Consider the following 18,730-nt stretch of genomic DNA (forward strand, 5'->3'; position numbering starts at 1 on the left):
AAGCCAGTTGAGCAGCAAACACAGAATACAGCACCCCTCACCATTCAAAGTCCCTCTCATTAGTACTGTTGGAAGGTAAGCGAACCTTTTCCAGGGGATGCAGCTGAGTTACCTTGTGCGTCATAGCAGCGTACAGCAGGTATCCAGCCTGGGTGTGAACAATTCCTTTGGGTTTCCCAGTGCTGCCAGAGGTGTACAGCATGAAAAGCATGTCTTCGCTGTCCATGCTCTCTGGAGTGCACACAGAAGCTTCCTTGGCCATCTCCTGAGGAAAAAAAAAAGGTGGTAATGACAGGAAGACTTCGTCTATATGGAGCCTACCCATTCTCATCTATAAGCACAACAGCAGTTTCCAGAGACAACCATTGCTGTTGCTCCTTCATAAACATTCAACAATAAACAATGAGGATGTCTCATTGGCTATACGTGCTCAGCTGGGGGAAAGATTCCTGTGGACACATAGCACCCAGCATTTCCACCAAGACCTCTACGAAGCACAGAAGTCAAGGGGAATTGGCCAAATAAAATATCATTTCCAGAAAAAAATGGTACATGACAGCTTGCATTTCAAGCCTTATAGAAGCTGGTAGAAAACCAAAGTGTGACTGCAAACATGAACCACACTTGACACACAACAGCACTGCTGACTAGATAAAGTTCGGGATCTTCCCTTTTTTGTTTTAAAAATGCAGTGCTACCATTAAGCATCTCCCTTCCCTGACCACAGCAGTGGATAACTGTGCTGCCCATTTAATCCTCCAGCTAACTGCTTCTACACATTAGAAGGCAAGTGCTTCCCTGCCTCTGTCACCCTCCTCATACTCCACTGTTTAGCTCCATGGGTGAGATCCTCTCCTCAATCCCTATGGTCAGACTCAAGGGAGGGAAGGATGCTGTCCTACTAGGTCAGAGCAAACTTTTTGTCCAGCTTGTGTGCCCAGTCCAGCAGAAGAAAGGGAAGTAATGTGCTTTAAAAGAGATGCTTGTGCTCAATACCCCTTGCAGCAACAGCAGAACACTTGCCCGCCCAGACTGCAGAATTTTTAGAAAAAGGCTGAAGATTTTTCTTATCCATATACAAAGTTGCAATAATCCCTGTGCGATCCAGATGCTCGACATATGGCTGTAACAAAAGCACAGGTGGCTTCCTTCTCTCCAGCTCTGAGCTGCCCAAAAAGAATAATGATTTCTACAAGGGTTATTAGCTGGTTCTTTGAAGGGATTTCTAGGTACTGCCTTTTTACAAGTATGCACTGTAGAGATGCTGCATTTACAAGTGGAAACTACCACAGCAGGTCTAGCTGTTTAAAACAGTTGGTAAAAAAACCCCAATAAAATATGAAGAGTTGATATGGTGAGATGTAATTCTTATCTTCTGACTTACAGCATTCCTGCTCATCTCAGGTATTTATTGTGGCATTTCAGCACTACCAATTTAAGATGCGTTCCCATTTTTGAAACAAAGATAGAGTTTTCATATGCTCCATTACAACATGAGCTTAAATTTTGCAATAAGACATTGCACAAGAGCTGGAAAGCACAAATGCAGTAAAAATTCATAATGACAGTTCAGCATTAATGGTTTAATCCTTATTATGTTTCAGACCCTACAACTGACAATGGGCTGATCTCAGCTCTCACATCACCAAAGTGTCTCAGGCTGTTTGCAGACTAAGGAAAATGGTCAGAATGTGCTTTGTGGAGTAAGAAGAAGTAAGACAATTTCCAAATAAAACCTGCCTTCCCTGTTTAATTTAACTGTAGTAGTCGCTCCTATCTCGTGTGACCAGCACAGGGCCTCCTGAGTAATTACCTTGACTGCACACTGGCGATTTCCAGGCGTTACTACAATGAGCAGCTTCTGTTTACTGCTGCCAGCAAACTGATAAAAGTACTTCTGTACTGGTACCATGTGTACCAGCTGAAAACATTAAAACAACTGCTGTTTTCTCCCCAGGAAGCACAGGTTCTATATATCCCAAAGCCATCACCATCCTCCCATCATGGGGTAACCAACAACACTGTCCCTAGGCTATACTGAGCCATTCCAGTAACTTGATTATTTCTGCTTTGCCTCTCAACAGTATTGAGGCTGAAAGTGCGTATGACAAGCCATAAGAGTGTGTCTGAATGCAGCATAATAACAGCAGTGGTATCAGTGTATTCTGGGTCTCAGGAAACAATGATTCCTTATATCTCAGCACTGTTTGCAAGACAATGGAGCAGCATACCCCCTGCCCTTGCTGAGATGAATCAAACATAACTTGAGCTGCTTCAACTCCCAGTCCTAGCAGAGTGTAAATACAACCAGTCAGAACGAGGATGAAAAAACAGATGCTCTAAGGGGCATCTCTTTTTCATCTGCAGATCTTGGGTCCAAAAGGCACAGATGGAGAGAAAGATAATCCAGCCAACACTCGGACCTAAAAGGAGTTGTTGAGACTGCCAGTGGGTATCTGCAGAGCTGGGTGACTGCCGGGATGTACAGAAGCTGTCACTGCAACGTAGCTGTATCCATTAGCCCATCAGGGTACTGTGGCAGCATGGGAAGAGCAGCACACACTGAAAAGCTGCTCCAGAGGCAGAATAGAGGCTGTCATCACTGGTCTGTTGTTGCTACACACTAATGTGCCAACCAGGAGTGCAGCAGCTGGTTCATAGGCTTTTAGCTCAGCACACCAATGCAAGGAAAGTATGGAGACTGCCTGATCTTCCTTGGCTGCAAATCCCCAGGACAGCCCATAGCAGATCAAAGACCAACGGCAAATACCAGTGTATGCATGACCTACACATTTAGCAGGACTCTCATGCATGTGTTCTGAACAGCCCTGCATGGGATCTCTCAAAGATGTCCCTGTTAGCTCGTCTCTTAGTGCACCATATTTCTCTCCTCCAGCACAGTAACCATAACATATTTCAAGTAACATCATGGAAAACAGGCAAGGTTTACCAACACCAATGTACCTCCTCAAGGGGAATATCACGGTCACCCATCTGGACTTTGTTATCTGTCCTCTGCGCCACAAAGACATGTTTGATGCTTGGACAGTTCTTCACAGCTTCATCCACAGTAGTCTTCAGCTCTATGATTCGGCCACCCCTTACTCCTTGGTTGTAGGTGATAACTGCTTTGCATCCAGCTAAAAAGAGAAAGATGTAGCAGGCATAGCAGCTTGTCTTCCAGGCTAGGATGTGCACCCTGCTTTTATCACTTTTGGAGATGAAGTATAGGATAACATGTGTGACAAATATTTGGAATTTCTATCAGTCAAAAACAGCCAGTGACACTGATAAAAGCACTCCAAAACCCAGGAGCCAGAGAGTTTAGGAGTAGTTGAACCTTCCATGAGCTACCTAGTCCACCTTCCCACCCTAAGGTAGGGCCCACTCCAGCTAAACCACTTCTGACAGCTATCAGTCCAATTTTCCTAAAACACTCCAGTGGTAGCTATTCTACCCTCTTCCTACCAATCTACTCCAGCGTCTACCATGAACATCAGAAACATCATTCCCAGTGTCTAGGTATCACTCCCTGCAATGCAAATCCCTCCCTTTCTGCCTAGCAAACCCAACATGCAGAACAGTTTCTTCCCAGCAACTTGTGTTATAGTGAATACTGCTGCTTTAGCCACACAGTCCACACACTGATATCAATGCAAGACTTCTTATGACCTTGGTGAACAGGCACCTTTCCCCTCCCTCATCCCTTCTCTAGGGCTGAGCATAAGTGTCCATTGCAAACTGAGCAGTACTGAAAAACAAGACTAAGAAGTCTTACAGCATGAAAATTGTTTTAAGACTTACTCCCTCACAGTAGCCATAGAGAAACTGATGTGACTGCTAGGACAAGAGCCACTTGCTATTTTGTTATTTCACTGGTATTTTTAGCATTACTTTTTACCTAATCACACTCCAAGTGCTTTGGGCTAAGAACAGCTCTGCTTCTTGGTACACAGCTAACAGAGGATGGGCAGGCTGACAGCACTTCCAGTGCTATACATAAATCACAGTATCACAATTGAGACTGCAGAATTAGAACTGTGCAGGAGCATCAAAGAAACACTGTGATTATACTGCAAAAGAACAAATCAGGCCCCATTCCTAAACTGTTTTCCTTCCAGCTTCACTGCTGTCTGGCAGTAATCCAACACAGAATGAATGTTAAGCAATTTATATTTTTTTAAGACTGGAGAATACTGCATCTGCTACTAAGGAAAAGGCTCTTCACAGTACTTTGCAAAAGAAGAGTGAACTGTCCTGGCAGCTCAGAATGAACCTCTTCTCCTTCTGCCAAGAAAAAAAGGAATTGGAATGTCTTGGGTTTGTTCCCCAGTCTGCACCTACTTACAGTCCATGATCCTCCCAGCTAATGACTCCGCACTGAATCCAGCGAAGATCACAGTGTGAATGGCACCAATCCTGGCACAAGCCAGCATGGCTGCCACAGACAAGGGAGACACAGACATATAGATGGCCACCTTGTCCCCTTTCTGTATCCCATATTTCTTCAGGGTGTTGGCAAGACGGCAAGTCAGATCCAGAAGTTCCCTGTGGCACAGAAGCATCGCTGTTATGAGACTGCATGTTTTACGCAGAGAAGAAAAAAAAAAGGATGAAGTTGAACTGAGTGATGCACCTCACCAGTACAGGGCACACCAGCTTCTGTATCTTAAAGAAGGGTGGCCTGGGGTTTGGTGACAGCCAGACTGCTCCTGCACTGGGGAGAGAAGGGAACAGTGACAGAGAGCCATGCTTGCTGCAAAGGATGAGCAAGTGAGAGCCACAGGCATTGCCCAGAGCTACCAGGCTCTGGAGCGAGCAGAGCAACCAGTGAGCTAGTGGTTGCCCTGCTGCCTTCAGGAGTCAGTGCACAATTTAACCATCCTTAATGCCTTTTTTACCGACCAGGATCAGTCAGAAGCTACTGGGAACATGTATGGGATAATCACAAGATGAAATGGAAGCTGTTGTTCAAAGACTCACAAGCATGTTTATGTTTGGGAACTGCTGGAAGTGCTTCACAACTAGTAGCTTCTCTTTAACTTGCAAGGGTAAGCAATGCATTTGTATGCATAAGGAAGAAAAAGAGAAGTCCCAAAACACTTTTGTGAGTGGCAGATTTGACAATGCACTCATCAAAGCCAGATCACCCCCAACTTGAATTCCTCCCTTGTCACTTCACTCTGCTGTGCCACAGAGCATAACAGCCTCACAGAATGGAGATCCTGCTTGCAGTAAAACTGCAGGCACTCTTGCACAGAGAAACTCAGGAACACTCAGAACAGGAATAAAGGCTCTTTTCACAGGGTTCACTACTGCAATGTGCTCACTTAATAGCAGAAATGTTCCTCTAAGGAACAAAAAAAGTAGTTCATGGGCAAGAACTTGCCTGTGCACTTACTGGGATGCTGCATGGGGTGATAATATGATTGCAGGCATGACTGGGACCACAATACTGTAATGAACAGAACAGGTCTTTGTTCCTGCAGTGGAAAAGCTTTGAGAAGAAGACAGATAACTGTCCTAGGTGAGGAGTGTCATCCCAAGGAAGGAGGTGACCTTCATGGGCAGCAGCAAATCACTCCTTGCTAGTGCCAACCATCAGCTCAGGGAAAACTCACAGTCTGTCAAGAATGAAAACTGGCCTCTGGGTTCAGAAGCTCACCGAGTACTGAGGAGACAGATATCTTCTACTCCCTAACACACTCATCTTCAACATGTCTTCTGTGAAGGCTTAGGGGTCTATAAGCTATGCCACCAGGGATTCCAAAAACTGCTAACATATAAATGAAATGTGGGGGTCTGCATACTGTAATAAGCTGTAAAGCGTGAATCTGCCAGTGTATCCTTGTAGCGGGAGGAGCCATTCTTGCTCCTGCAGCTCGACGAGCTGCTGGTCTCTTCCAGGACTCCAGCCACCACACAGCGCTTCCAGGGTAGAAGTGTAGCGGGAAGAGCCTTTCTTGCTCCAGAGGCTCGACGAGCTGCTGGCCTCTCCATGCCTCGCACCAGAGTGAACTGAGGTGCCTTCTGTGGGTGTGTGTCCCACCTTTATTGGCCCCCTGGTCTTGCTCATGCCCAATAGGGGCCTGTCCTAATCAGGCACAGGTGGACTCACACCCACTCACTGGCAATTCGAGGCACCTGGTTTATCTTGTCTCTCTACATATCCTTATCACACAGAATTGGCCTTAGCTGTGAAAAAACAAACAAATGAACAAAACCACTTTTCAGCTGGTGGCTAAACTGCAAATAAGATGAAATGCATTTCTGGTCCATCCAAAATTGTTTCTTTTTGTGTGCATGTGTTTTGTTTTGTTTTTAAACAATGCTAGTTGAAAACAGGGAAAGCCCAAGTGCTCCACTTTGGAAACATCATTACAAAACCACGGGCTGAGAATAACTTGATATCTTACTTCTTTATAATAAAACTCCATCCGCACTGTGAGGGCAGTAACGGGACACAGTGTCATAACCCAGACTGGGCAGCTCAGGGAGATTCAGATTGGATGCCCTTTGCTTACTAAATCCCCTTCTCAGAGAGGAGGTTTTGTTCCAGGGCCTACAAAGGTGTTTCAAGACCACTTCCCACAACAGGCCCTAAGGGCTGGTGCCTCAAACAGCCATAGAAAAAGTACAAGAGCAGATACAATGATAGCTGAAGAGATACCACTTCCCAGCCATCTTCTGGAACCCAAGGAAAATGAGTCCCAAACCCCAGCCACAGCAATGCATTGTTTATTTTCAGAGCATTCCCTTAGCATCAAGTAAACAGATCCCTCCTGAAGCACCAGGACTCAGAGAGGTAGCCAGATGTACTCAATGCCTGCTTCTGGCAGGAGCAACCGCTGCCGCCCCCACAGAGAGACTGCAGAGAGCAGATATGGAGTGGCTTTCCCTGCACTGAATTTTCTCCTAATCTCTTGCAGTTAGACACCAGCCTAAATGCTAAAGCACAACATTCAATACCTCTTCTTCTTTACTATGCACACTTCTGCTATCTACAGTAGTTCACAGTCAGTTAGATGTGTTATTTTGCCTACTTTTACTAAGTTAACAAACTGAGTGACTCCAACTCTCTGCAATAATTAATTCCCACCCAAAGTTTATTTTTGTGCCTTGTCCTAAAAGGTCATGTTCTCTGTTCCAGAATTCATCTCATGCTGCACTAGAGAAAAATCTCAATGTGAATAAATATTAGAGAGCCAAAAGAAAACTATACTCTCCTCAGCTGTAGAGCACAGGAAATGAAACAAGTGCCAGTGAGGCAGTTGTGAGAAAGCAAAATAAAATCCACTTATCTGCAATGGAAAATACACAAGTGATTTCAGAACTGCAGCCTGTTTCTCCTGAACAGAAATGCCCAAAGTGCTCTGGCTACAGCACTCTTTCTGAGATGGTTCACTTGCTTATTCAGGATTCAGTGACTGTGATGGCAGAAGCTCTCATCATTTTGGTTTTTTTTTTTATAATTAACCTGAGTTTAACATTTGCTTCATGAGATAACATGAGCAAGCTGACAGACAATAAGGACCTTTACCCCTGGATCTGTTCACTTTGCTTTTGTGTTCTAAAAGCCAAGACAGGAAGCCCTTGGAGGTCCCTTGGCAGTGCAGTACATAAGGGAACAGACAAAAAGACAAAGAGAAGGTAAAGCCAAGAACATCAACAGAGAAAGTGACAAATCCCTGGGCATCAGGTGTGCCTTCTGGTTCCTGCAGCAGCAACTCAGGCTTCCCCCTGTGGCTTAAGAGAAGCAGCAGAAATGCTGTGCTGGAAATCCTTACCTTGACTCACTCAATCCTTCACACACAGTTTGCTGTCTAATGGGCAGGCAATTAGTACGTGCCAGCAGGTTACACATGTCCACTGCTTAACCTGAATACGTCTGAGGACAGAATGAGCAGCCTGCATGGTCACTGACTGAACCGAGCAGGAGGTCATTCCTCTCCTCACCTGCAATTGCTGCCAAGCTTGGCATTGTGATCCCTCCATCACACAAGGTTAGTAGAGCAATTCTGGACTCAATACCAGCACTGCCTCATCCTCAGCACAGGGGCACTGCCATTGGATGCTGGCAGGCTGTGCACGGGGAAGATCTGCCTCTTGTCCACACCCAGGAGGTGGGTTGGCAGCAAGGTACCTCTACTGAAAACATACACCAAACACTGGAAAGATCTAGACACCGCCACCTTGGAGCCAGTGAGGCAGAGCAAAAGACTGCACCTTCCCTTAGCTTCTGCCTGCACTGAAACATGGGGCTACAAAGGGAGAGTAGAGGAACCAAAGGCTTGGAGTGAAAAATCTACTCTGGAAGGGTTCAACCCTTGCCAGTGAAGAACAGAAGATGATTAAGGGGCTCAAAGCAGATGTGCCCTGCTTCTGCAAACCCCAAGAACAGACAGAAAGGCAAATCCCAGGTGATTGCTGTGCTGCTCACAGCATTGCCACCTGCCTGCACTCCAAAGGATTTCAGTGCAGCTGCCCAAGCAGACAGTGCAGAGCTGGGTGCTACACACAGCAGGGGCAGTGAGAACAACCACCGGAGATGGACGAGGCACACAGAGGGTCCCAAGGCATCCGGCTCCTTGAGCACAAGCCAGGCAGGCAAGAGGAGGATCTCGGCAGAGCTGTTGCAGGCGAAGGAAATGAGCTGCAACAAAAGGAAGCTCCCAGCCCCTCTGAACAGAGAAAGCCAAGAAACTGCCAATCAGTTCATGGTGCAACACTCTACAAATCCTCTGCAAAAGCAGATCATAAAAGTGGGTAAAGTATCAAGGGGAATGTGAAGGGGGAGCTGACAAACAGGGTGCAAGCAACCAGTTGGACCCTGGAGGGAGGCAGCTTGCAAAAGGGAGAAGATTATATACAGTATGTGCTTTTAAAACAAAGAAAGCCAGGGAAATAGTAAGAGCACTAATGAAGGTAGGCAAGGAAGGTTAAAAATTATGACACATCAAGGAGATTCTAGACTTGCTTTTGGAAAATGTTACCTTTCAACTGAAAATGCAGAAAAGTCCACACCATTCATTGTACTGCAGGCAGGAGGACAGACAGTTGCTGTACATGGGTTTCATATGAATTTACACAGTACAACCCAAAACCACACTGACAGCCCCACACTGCAAATGACCAGTGAATGTGGACCTGACACTGCACAAAAGTGGGGCTGGCGTAACCAACAGGTCCTCTTTCTTCCTTTTTCTGGAATAATTAGATCTTGACTAACAGGATTAGGATGTTAAGGTTTCAGCTATGCTAAGAATAAACTCCTGGCTGTCTCTATGTAAGGCGTGCTTTCATCTTGCCCGTAAACAAGACTTTGAGCATTAACACTAGAAATTAATCACCTGTTATGCAGGCATCTCCTTGGCTATCACAGCATCACTTCTAAGCACAAGACCTTGAAAGCTGTGCCCTCAGCAGTGCCAGCAGATCACTGTTCAGCCCCGTACTTCTGTTTAATATAATAAACACAGGACTCCTCTCCCTATCTTCATAACATCTCTGTTCAGAAACTATGAGACCATATTTATTCCAGATCCCTCCCCAGATACAGTGGTGCCTGTGTTTCCAAAGCCCATCACTCAATGTCTGGACGGACTGCTGTTAAACCCATAACCGACACCTGGCATTTCTCTGACACATTTCAGGGATGCCGGGCAGAAATGTTTTTTTCCAAGAAGTCTGATGCTATCTTTTGCCACAGCAAGACAGCCTGAAGTTTTCTAAACAAAGGAAGATGGTTCCTTTCACATTCAAAATTAAAAAAAAAAACCACATCAAGAATTTCTTCAGGAAGCAGCTACTTGCAAAGAGCTTCTAGACATCTTCCTAATATATTCAATGCTGTATATGGGCTTTGACAGAGCTGGTTCAGGACTTTCAGCACAAGCCATGGTCTTTATTGCATCAGTACTATGTTTGGATTGAGTATTTCTTTCAGCGACCAATTCATTTCCTGGAATCATAGTTTGGATCAGGCTGAAACTATTAAAAAATTCATATGAAATGTCCCAAACAGGTTATTTAAAAAAAAAAAACAAACACCAAACACAAGTAGATCTGGGTATCTCTGAGACAAACACGCTCATATCTTACCTTCTAGCTGTTGTTCTACATGAAGTACTGTGGAGCAGCCAAATTCAAAGCCTGACTCCAGAACCTGCAATAACAGCACCACGGGCGCTGACGTTTGAGATGTGGGTTTAAGTCCCCTGGGACACAACACACATTCACACCCGACCCCTTCTTCCTGGGTCAGTGTTATGGCTGTAAGAATAATACACAAACCTACTGCACCCTCACTGCAGCTTTTGTGACAGTGCCTCAGTTTAAGCCTCCACTTCCTTCACTTTTCATTGAATAGAGAAAATATGTTTCCTTTTTGCACCAAAACCTCCACATTTTGTACCACTTAAGTGAGATTAACTGAAAAATATAAAGCTCAACATGAGGTTTTTTGGCTGCAGGTTCAATTGCTAAGCCAAGCACAGTTCTCCAGCTTTTCTGCAGACAAAGCAGGAAAGGCAAGGAAACCCTCTTGTGACCATTCTCAGGTGAGAGAGGGAAAAGTCCCTGAGCTGCCTTGGATGGGAAAAGCTGGAAGCCTGGGCAAGATTTACTTGCAACTTCAACTTAAAAAGCCAACACTGGAAAAAAGGAAGAGTTTGCTGTCAATGCAAAACACCTTCAGCATTGCACAGCCTGCAAGTACTCACATGACCTCCTGCTGCAGTCATTGCTGTGACCTCTAATACAATTTCAACCATTTCAGCTCAGGCTGAGGAACAACCATCCATTGGCTTGTTAAAGGCATGTGATGTGGCCAACGAAGATGTCCAACCACTTCTTTCCCACCTGCCTGGGAAAAGCTACCTAGGACCCAGAAGTCTCTCGGCTTCTGCTTTCCTCCCCCTGCTTTGTATTTTGCATTCTGAAAGTTCCCTCTGCCTGCAATATTTTCTGCACCAGAGTGAGCTCCTTCATAAATTAAAACCCTTCTGTTAAGACCCAGCCTGCAAACCCTTTGGAAAATCAGGTTAGCTATAAGTACTGCTGCCCACTGCTTCACACAGCTCCCTTTGGCAAAGTCCACAAGATTCTGCAGTCGTAGGAAACAGCGGCTCACGGGTGGCTAAACTGTGGAGACCATGGTAAAAAAGGGAACACCAGAGAATAAATAACCTCATGTCAGACAGGGAGGTTTGGCATAACCTCAGCTGCTGTCTTTAACATTCTCTTGTTGCTGAGCCTGCACAAACTGCAACTCAGCAGCTCCGAGCACCAAGTCTGTCTGCTTATTTAAGGTACTTGATTAATATAGTGTCCTTCATAACCTGAGCTCAGCAATGCGTCAGGGAATTCCTCTGCAAAGTTTCAAAGCTCCTTGGCCCTGACAACTTACACAGAGCAGGACAAAACACTCCCAGATGGGCTGAGCCCTTCTGCCAATCAATTCATCTGGCTGCTCGCAGCAGCACACTCCTGCAGGTTAACTGCTACGTTACCCCTGCCCTATCAATGGTTTTATGGTGGTTTAGACTCCAGACACATAGATCTCTTGATAACAGATTGGCAGGGTCTGTACCCACTTTGCTGACTGCTGCCATCAAATCCCAGGAGGGTTGCATGCCCTGCTGTCACAAAGCAGTAAAAAAACAAAAATCCACAACCAAAGCCTTCTGCCTTCCCATTCAGAACTGCAGATAATTTGAAACTTAGCTGAATTTTTTCTTGATAAAAAAATGAAACCCAGAGGGGAAAAAAAGCACAAGAGGGACCAGAGAATTCATTTTCCCAAAAGGCTGAGTTACACCAGCTGGAAAGACAAGACAAAATGTGGCAGTGAAAAACATCATCGCAGATGACCCAGTAAGGGCAGCAACTATCATTCAAGCTCTGTCTTTGCCAATAAGGGGATGTTTGAATTCCTTTCCTAGCGGAGAGCACTTAACTAAGTTGTACAGACACAACCCACCTTGTTGACACGTGCACAGGAATGTAGACTGACTTAAAGCACAGCCCCACCAGCTCTCTGCTCGCTGCAGGTTAGGCAGCAAGTGGGGCAGCAGAGGCAAATGGAGGCTCTTACTTATCCCAAGGATAAGCAGGCTGGGACAGTACTTTCTCATGTGTTTTCTTGCCAATGCATGGAGGAGGCCCTGCTAATCAAGGCTCTTCCCTTCCTCGGGAAGGAGGAAGCCTGTTCCAGCCCTTTTCCTGCACAACTGTCTGCTTCCTTTTCAGGCTGTGATGGGAACGGGGCCAGCGCTCAGCTCTTTTCTTGCCCCCAACAGAGAAGGGATAGCACCCATGTCAGCAGCCTTGTCTTTCCTTGTGCCACCCAGGGCTTATCTACAAGGAGAAGCGGCTCAAAGCAGAAAGCTTTCCACAGTAGATAATGCAAAAAAACAGTGCCTTATACTCTGCATGTAATCCCTGGACAACTCCCAGCTGAGATTCCAGGACCTTCCACAACACTGGTCCATCAGGCAGGGGCCAAATTAGTCTTTACCTTCCTAATGCACAACTGCACTTCCTAATGCTGCTGTCCCATTAACAGCACATCCAGATTCTAAGGAAGAGGGCACATCTCCTCTGCCACAGACACCAAAGTTTGGGTTCTTCTGATTCTGAGCATCCCTCCCATTTCCTCTTTATGCTGGAACTGTCCTGAACTGCAGCTAGAGTGCAGAGACCACCTTGCTACAGAAAGCTCTCAAAGAATTACTCAACTGGCATCACAGCTTCTGGGCCACCTCTTTTTCTGATATGCTTTCCCTCACAAAACTTCAAGCTAAAACAAGATGCCACTGCAAAACTTTTTCACCTAAGCTCAGCTTCAAAGGGAAGTCAGTGCCAACACATTTTGGAAAACCCTACTGCTCATTTAAAACCTTTAAAAATATAGCCCAAAGACCACAGAAAAGGCAAAACTTTTGATTCTCTCCTTGGGTACACACCCCTAAAATTTCAATATTTTCAACAAAGCTATTCCTGACTTAATGAGATAAGCAGAGAACCAAGTGACATGTTTTGCCATATCGTAAGACTAAAGTCTCTTGCGAAACTATGTCACTCAAATACAATGACATCTCACCAAGAATTCAGGCAGCAACAGAAACATGGCTCTCAAATACAAGCAGAAGTTTTAAAATAATGGTCACCAACCTGTGTTCTTCTTTCTGGCTGCTAGTTACCATACCCTTGTAAGGCTGCACAAAGAAGGATTCATTTTTCAGATGCAGGCTACTTGTCTTCAAGCCACAGCAATCACAAATCCACAGGCTAAAAATATGCTTTCTTCCAAATATGTTTTGGCACACCCAGTTCTGTTGGTGTTAGGATCCAGAGATCCTAAGTAGATGGTTTGAGGGTCTGGAGCAGCCCAGCACATTTCAAGCAGCACAGTTTAACCGGGAGACTAGAATTGCTTTGAATGAGGCTGTGCTATCTAATGGGCTACTCTCCTTCTCAGGTTAATTACCAGCACAATTCCCACTTCTGACCTACCCCCAGTTTCACACCTGGGACATGAGGAGAGTTGTAAAAGTACATACAGCACCCCACATTCTGGAAGAAATGTTTGATTCCATCTCCTTTTCTACCACCAGAATGGCAAAAGCAAACCTCAGAGCATTTAGTCAAGCTACCCAGTTGGTTATAACACATTTATATCATAACATGCCTACACAGACTGCCAAAGTAACAATCCCAAGATTAAAACCAACTAACTTCATCCACAGCCTTGTATCAGATTATGTCATTTTCTGTTGTATCAAGCATGAACCTCTCAAAGTTTTTTGTATGTCCACTGCTCCTTGCTGACCAGTTTCCTCACTCCAATAAATAATGTTTTTGAGAGCTTTAATATAAATTTGGGAGGCAACCCAGACCATCAGAACCCATTTAGACTTACAGAGCTCCAGGAACCCCAACTATCAACAAGCTACAATAAACATTTTTTATGAGTCAGATGACAGGAATTTCTGTATCTCCTCTGCCACCAGACCAAACATTTGGCTCCCTAAAATATGCACTGAGGAACATAAAAAGTCTAAAATTTAGCTCTCTCTAGTGAGACAGATGATGTAATAGGCATTTTTGCAGGCAGGCCTGTCTCCTAAATGAGGGCACGTAGCGGGGCAAAGAGAAACATGTTTGAAAACTACCATATTCTAACAAAAACTACAATCTATAGCAGCAATTACAAGTCAGAGCCACTCACAGCAGCCTAAAGGTTGTCTTGCCCTGGGGATAAGGAAGAAGAAAGAATACAGGGAGCTCCAAAATCCCTCTTGCCAGGACTCAATATTATGCTTTGACCATCAGCACAAGATGTCTGCACCAAGACATTTGCTGATATGCTGAAACCACAAGCTGTTCACAGAAATTTTCCCATGAATGCTTCTAATGAGCAAAAAGAAAACTGGCAGGTGAGAACATAACCAGGGAGAAAAAACAGAATATAGGCCAGAGAGAAAAACAAGCCTTTCCCTCCTAAAAGCCCCTACTTAAGAGAGAGGGAATGTACAGGTAGGCTTGAGTAATGCAATAATGAGATGATGCCAGATCTCAATCTGAAGTTTTAAGTAGCTGTCCCTAACTTAAACTCACAGTACCTTCCACACTCTGTAATGTTTATTATACAGGTGTCTAAGATCAAGAAGCCCACTCCAAGAAGGGAAGAAAGTAATTTCCTGGTAGCAACATGCCTCTCTTTAAGGAGCTATCTCATCACGACCACCACAACCCAGCTGTAGCTGTATGTTCTATGTATTGAAGTACCTTGGAAGAAAGCAGAGTTTCACAGAGGTTTGACTTCAGAGCAACAGCTCTTCTTCCCACCCCATAGCCAAGTATTGTAAAGCACCATGAGAAAATGCCATACCTGTATGTTACATACACTGCAGTGCCAGGCTCATCTCTCTCCCAAATCAAAGCCACTCTGTTCGGTGACTTTTCGACGTGTTGATCCAAACAATTTACTGTAAGAAAAAAATTATTTCAGCAAAGCCTGATCATGTGCAAGGTGCTCTGTAAACTTAGCTTGGTCAAGCACGAGCAGCAAGCCAGTGTAAGATGAAACATCGTTTGTCATTGAGCTAGTTAGCCACACATTCACATAAACACTGGAAGTGGTAGCATGTGTAGTACTGGTAAAGCTGTCCTTTTTCAAATCCGTAGAATGCAAATACTACAAATACTATACATAATTGGTACAGTTGCCTTAGAGTTCGCATCCCCATAAGAGGCCTCCACTGGTTCAGTTCAGCTTACCCCTGCTAAGCTCAAACCAGCCCAAATCTCTTCCCTGCTCTCTCAGTAGACAGGACAAGACATACTTTTGATGTTTTTCCTCCCTGGAGCAGCATTTCACTGCATAAATCTGATATACTGTTTTCCTCAGCCTGCATTTTTAGCACTGCATCATTTGAATTTTCTAATTAAAGCTCATGTAAAACACTTTTTCCAGGGTATAACAGAAGAGCTGAATCTCAGCTAACTGAAAGTATCTCAGACTTTAGGGTTCAGAGTAAACTCACAAAGCACAGAAGTGTACACATGGCCAGACATCTGGGAAAGATGAACGTGTCTCAGGCTGCATGCTACATCTACTAAAACTCGTATGTTTAGAATTACTTTCTGCAGATTTCTCTCTCCCCCCAACAGCTAGAGACAGAAGAAAACTGAACAACCATGAGATGCTCAAGGGGACTTAAGAGCACCCATCCTGAAGAAAAATCATGAAAATACACCCAAAAACCCTGCCTGCACATTCAGCAGCAACTTGCCTGATGGTTAGAGATTAACCTGGTAAAGAATTAATTTCAAGCCTAAACTATGCTTACTTATTTCATTATAATCTTCCAAAGGCAGTTACTTTATTTCCATAGATAACTATTAAAAAAGTCAGGCACATTGCTGTAAAATTCAAACAAAATGCTTAAAAAAATTTGCTGAGTTTCAGATCACTGGTGAGGAAGGATTAATTTTCCCAAAGTAATTAATTGCAATGAAAGCTGCCTATTGCTGTTACAATTTCTGATGTTTAAGTAAACTGCAGCCCAGGAGTCGGCTTTAGCTGTATTGTGGTCACAGCTGATTTACTCCACCACACAGAGGGTGGGGATGAGCCTCTAAAGGTGCACACAGAGATAAATCTCTTTTAATTTGGCATATTCATTACAAGAACAACTGTCAATCTCAAAAATGTGAAAAAGCACTCCATCTGTTCAAAGTCTTTTATTTTTTAATGTAAATTCCTGCAGCAATACTGTAAAGAACATAAGCCATCTCTGAGGCCATTCTAACATGAAACAGGAGGGCAAAAGCTCTAGTGGAGAATGCTTTAAGCAGCTCCACACTGGTTTTGTCACCTGTCCACAGGTAACTTGATCTGCTGCAGCTTGGTCTGTGACCCACCTCCAAGCTCACCGCAGCAACACCCTCAGCATATTGTGCCATACTACAGTAAATCACATTAATGGAGATTCACTACCCAAGAAGGCGTTACTTACCTGTGAGCAGCCATAGTTGACTTCAGAGGGAATTGCTGTTACAGCAAGCATCAGGTGAGCCAAGTGAGAGCTTTAGCTCCTTGCTCAGTAAGAGCCAGCAGGTGAAAGAGGGACAAATATTATTGCTTCCTTCCTGATCTTAGGCTTACGAGAGCCTCTTGCTCATTTTACAAAAAAGAATTTAATTGCTTTTCCCTTAGTACTACACCCTAATGTTTACACCGTATGTTTTCTTGCTTCCTCAACAATGCTTTGGCAACAATTAATTTTGGTAAGGCATAGAATCATAGAATTAGCCGGGTTGGAAGGGACCTCAGAGATCATCTAGTCCAACCCTTGACCCACCGGAGCAGTTGCTAGACCATGGCACTGAGTGCCACATCCAGTCTTTTTTTAAATGTCTCCATGCTCCTGAGAACAGTGCTCTGGTTGAAAGTGCAGTAGTTTGTTAGGTTATTCTGGCCAGGACTTCAAGTGCAGTAAGCCCAGACTCCTACCATAAAGTCTCCCCAAGCAAAAAGCAGCAGGCAACTCAGCTGCTTGTGGTCTAGGTGTTTCAAGAAACAGGCACACATGATCAGGGACCTGAACTCTTGCTGTATTTCTGCAACTAGTTCAAAACAAGAGATCAAGGGACAAAACCAGAGCCTTCTAGCAGAAAACTAGCCACTCAACTGTGGCAAAGTACATTGTGCTTTAAAGGAAAACCAGCCAAATCAAACCTGTTTAATTCTCTACATCTGTGGTTAATTTTTTTTTTTTTTTTTTTTTTTACCTATGCAGAGAAGACTAAGTGAAATTTAGTACCTGCAGAAGAACCAGACCCAAAACATGATCTAAAATCAGACCCAGCAATATCTGGATTTCAGACATCTGACCCATATGGGATCTAGCAGAAGGTGTTGGTCCCACTCTACAGAGGAAAGAAACAGATCCCTGAAAGCCTCTGTCCTCAGCCAAGGTCTTAATTTTAACAAGAGTCAATGCAAAGAAAATTTTGGCTAAAATCCCTGATTGCTGGGTGCTGGAAGCAGGGCTCTACACACACCTGCAGCAACTTGGGATCCACTGCTGGGGGTCATCACCTGGGAGGAGATACTCCCCTATGCTCTTTGGAAGACACAAGGAAGGTTTTGCTCTTTTGCTGTGAAAGAAAAAGGTGGCCTGGTCATTCTGCCACTCTCAGGAACAGGTAATGTAGTTAAGAAGCATACACCCCTGTCAAAAGACTTCACCACTAGTCTAGGAAAGGCTGATGCTTACTCCCACTGAATGGAGCAGGACCACAGTAAAAGAAAGAGCCTTCAAGGCAGATATGGCTGAGAAGAAACTCAAGAAGTAGTTAGGAATGCAATGGAAACTTTTTCTCTTCTTTCATGTAAGCAGTGAAGTTGGAAGAAAAGACCCAGCTCCTCGTTTAAGAGAGAAAAGACACTGCAACTTCCTCCATAAAGGACTGGGATTCACACAGTCCCCCGCCTCTGGTTCGTCTTTGCATTAGCACTGTGGAGCCCACCAAAGGGCCAAGCAGCACCCCACAGCCGGACACCTGGGTCAAGGGTGGCAGAAGTCACTGCATCCCTACGGACACGGCATCCCAGCCCTTGGACAGGCCTTCACCCACCTTCTTCGCCCCGAGAAAGACGTCAGGGCTGCGAGAAGAGGGTTTCCGCAGCAGTAATGGGCAGTCCCCGGGGAAAGAGAGCCAGGGCCAGAAGCTTAGTAGGGTTAGCAGGCTTAGCTGGATTCCAAGTTTTTTCCCGGTATTTCGCAAGGCCCGGCAGAGCTGCTGCCCAACTTAAGTCCTCGGGTTTTGCCCCAAGGAGGAGCACTCACGAAAACTACTCTGGTGGAAGCTTTCCGGCCAAGCCCGAGGGCAGCAGCGGGTAGCACCGTCGGCCGGGACGGGGGATGCGCGGGCCCGGGGAAGCCTTACCCGAGACATTGAGGCGGCCGCCGAGGAACCAGCGAGCGGTGCCGGCGGCCGGGCCGGCCTGGCAGGCTGTGTGGAAGGGGCTGTCCCAACGCAGGGCCCCCCGCGCCACCTCCGCCCAGAAACCGGCGGGGTCGCGGGCCGCCCGCTCCTGCCAGACCCCGTACCCGCCGGGCGGCAGCGCCGCGGGGCTCCACGGATCGCCGCAGCAGCGCCGGCAGACGACGGGGACCCATCCGGGTGGGAGCAGGCGGCTGAAGGAGCGCAGCGCCAT

The 18,730-nt window shown here is 45.4% G+C and overlaps 1 protein-coding gene across 1 annotated transcript in view; it reads right to left on the minus strand.

The window, feature by feature from the left end:
* ACSS1 (acyl-CoA synthetase short chain family member 1) overlaps positions 1 to 18,730 on the minus strand; it is a 34,258-nt gene extending 15,528 nt beyond the window's left edge. The window contains exons 1-5 of the mRNA XM_030447528.1: positions 18,460 to 18,730; positions 14,894 to 14,990; positions 4,349 to 4,548; positions 2,965 to 3,140; positions 113 to 265 (exon numbers count right to left, since the gene is read on the minus strand). Of these exons, the coding sequence (XP_030303388.1) occupies positions 113 to 265; positions 2,965 to 3,140; positions 4,349 to 4,548; positions 14,894 to 14,990; positions 18,460 to 18,730 (897 nt within the window). The remainder of the gene's footprint in view (positions 1 to 112; positions 266 to 2,964; positions 3,141 to 4,348; positions 4,549 to 14,893; positions 14,991 to 18,459) is intronic.

The sequence above is a fragment of the Calypte anna genome, chromosome 3 (genome assembly GCF_003957555.1).
Source record: "Calypte anna isolate BGI_N300 chromosome 3, bCalAnn1_v1.p, whole genome shotgun sequence".
Lineage (NCBI taxonomy): Eukaryota > Metazoa > Chordata > Aves > Apodiformes > Trochilidae > Calypte > Calypte anna.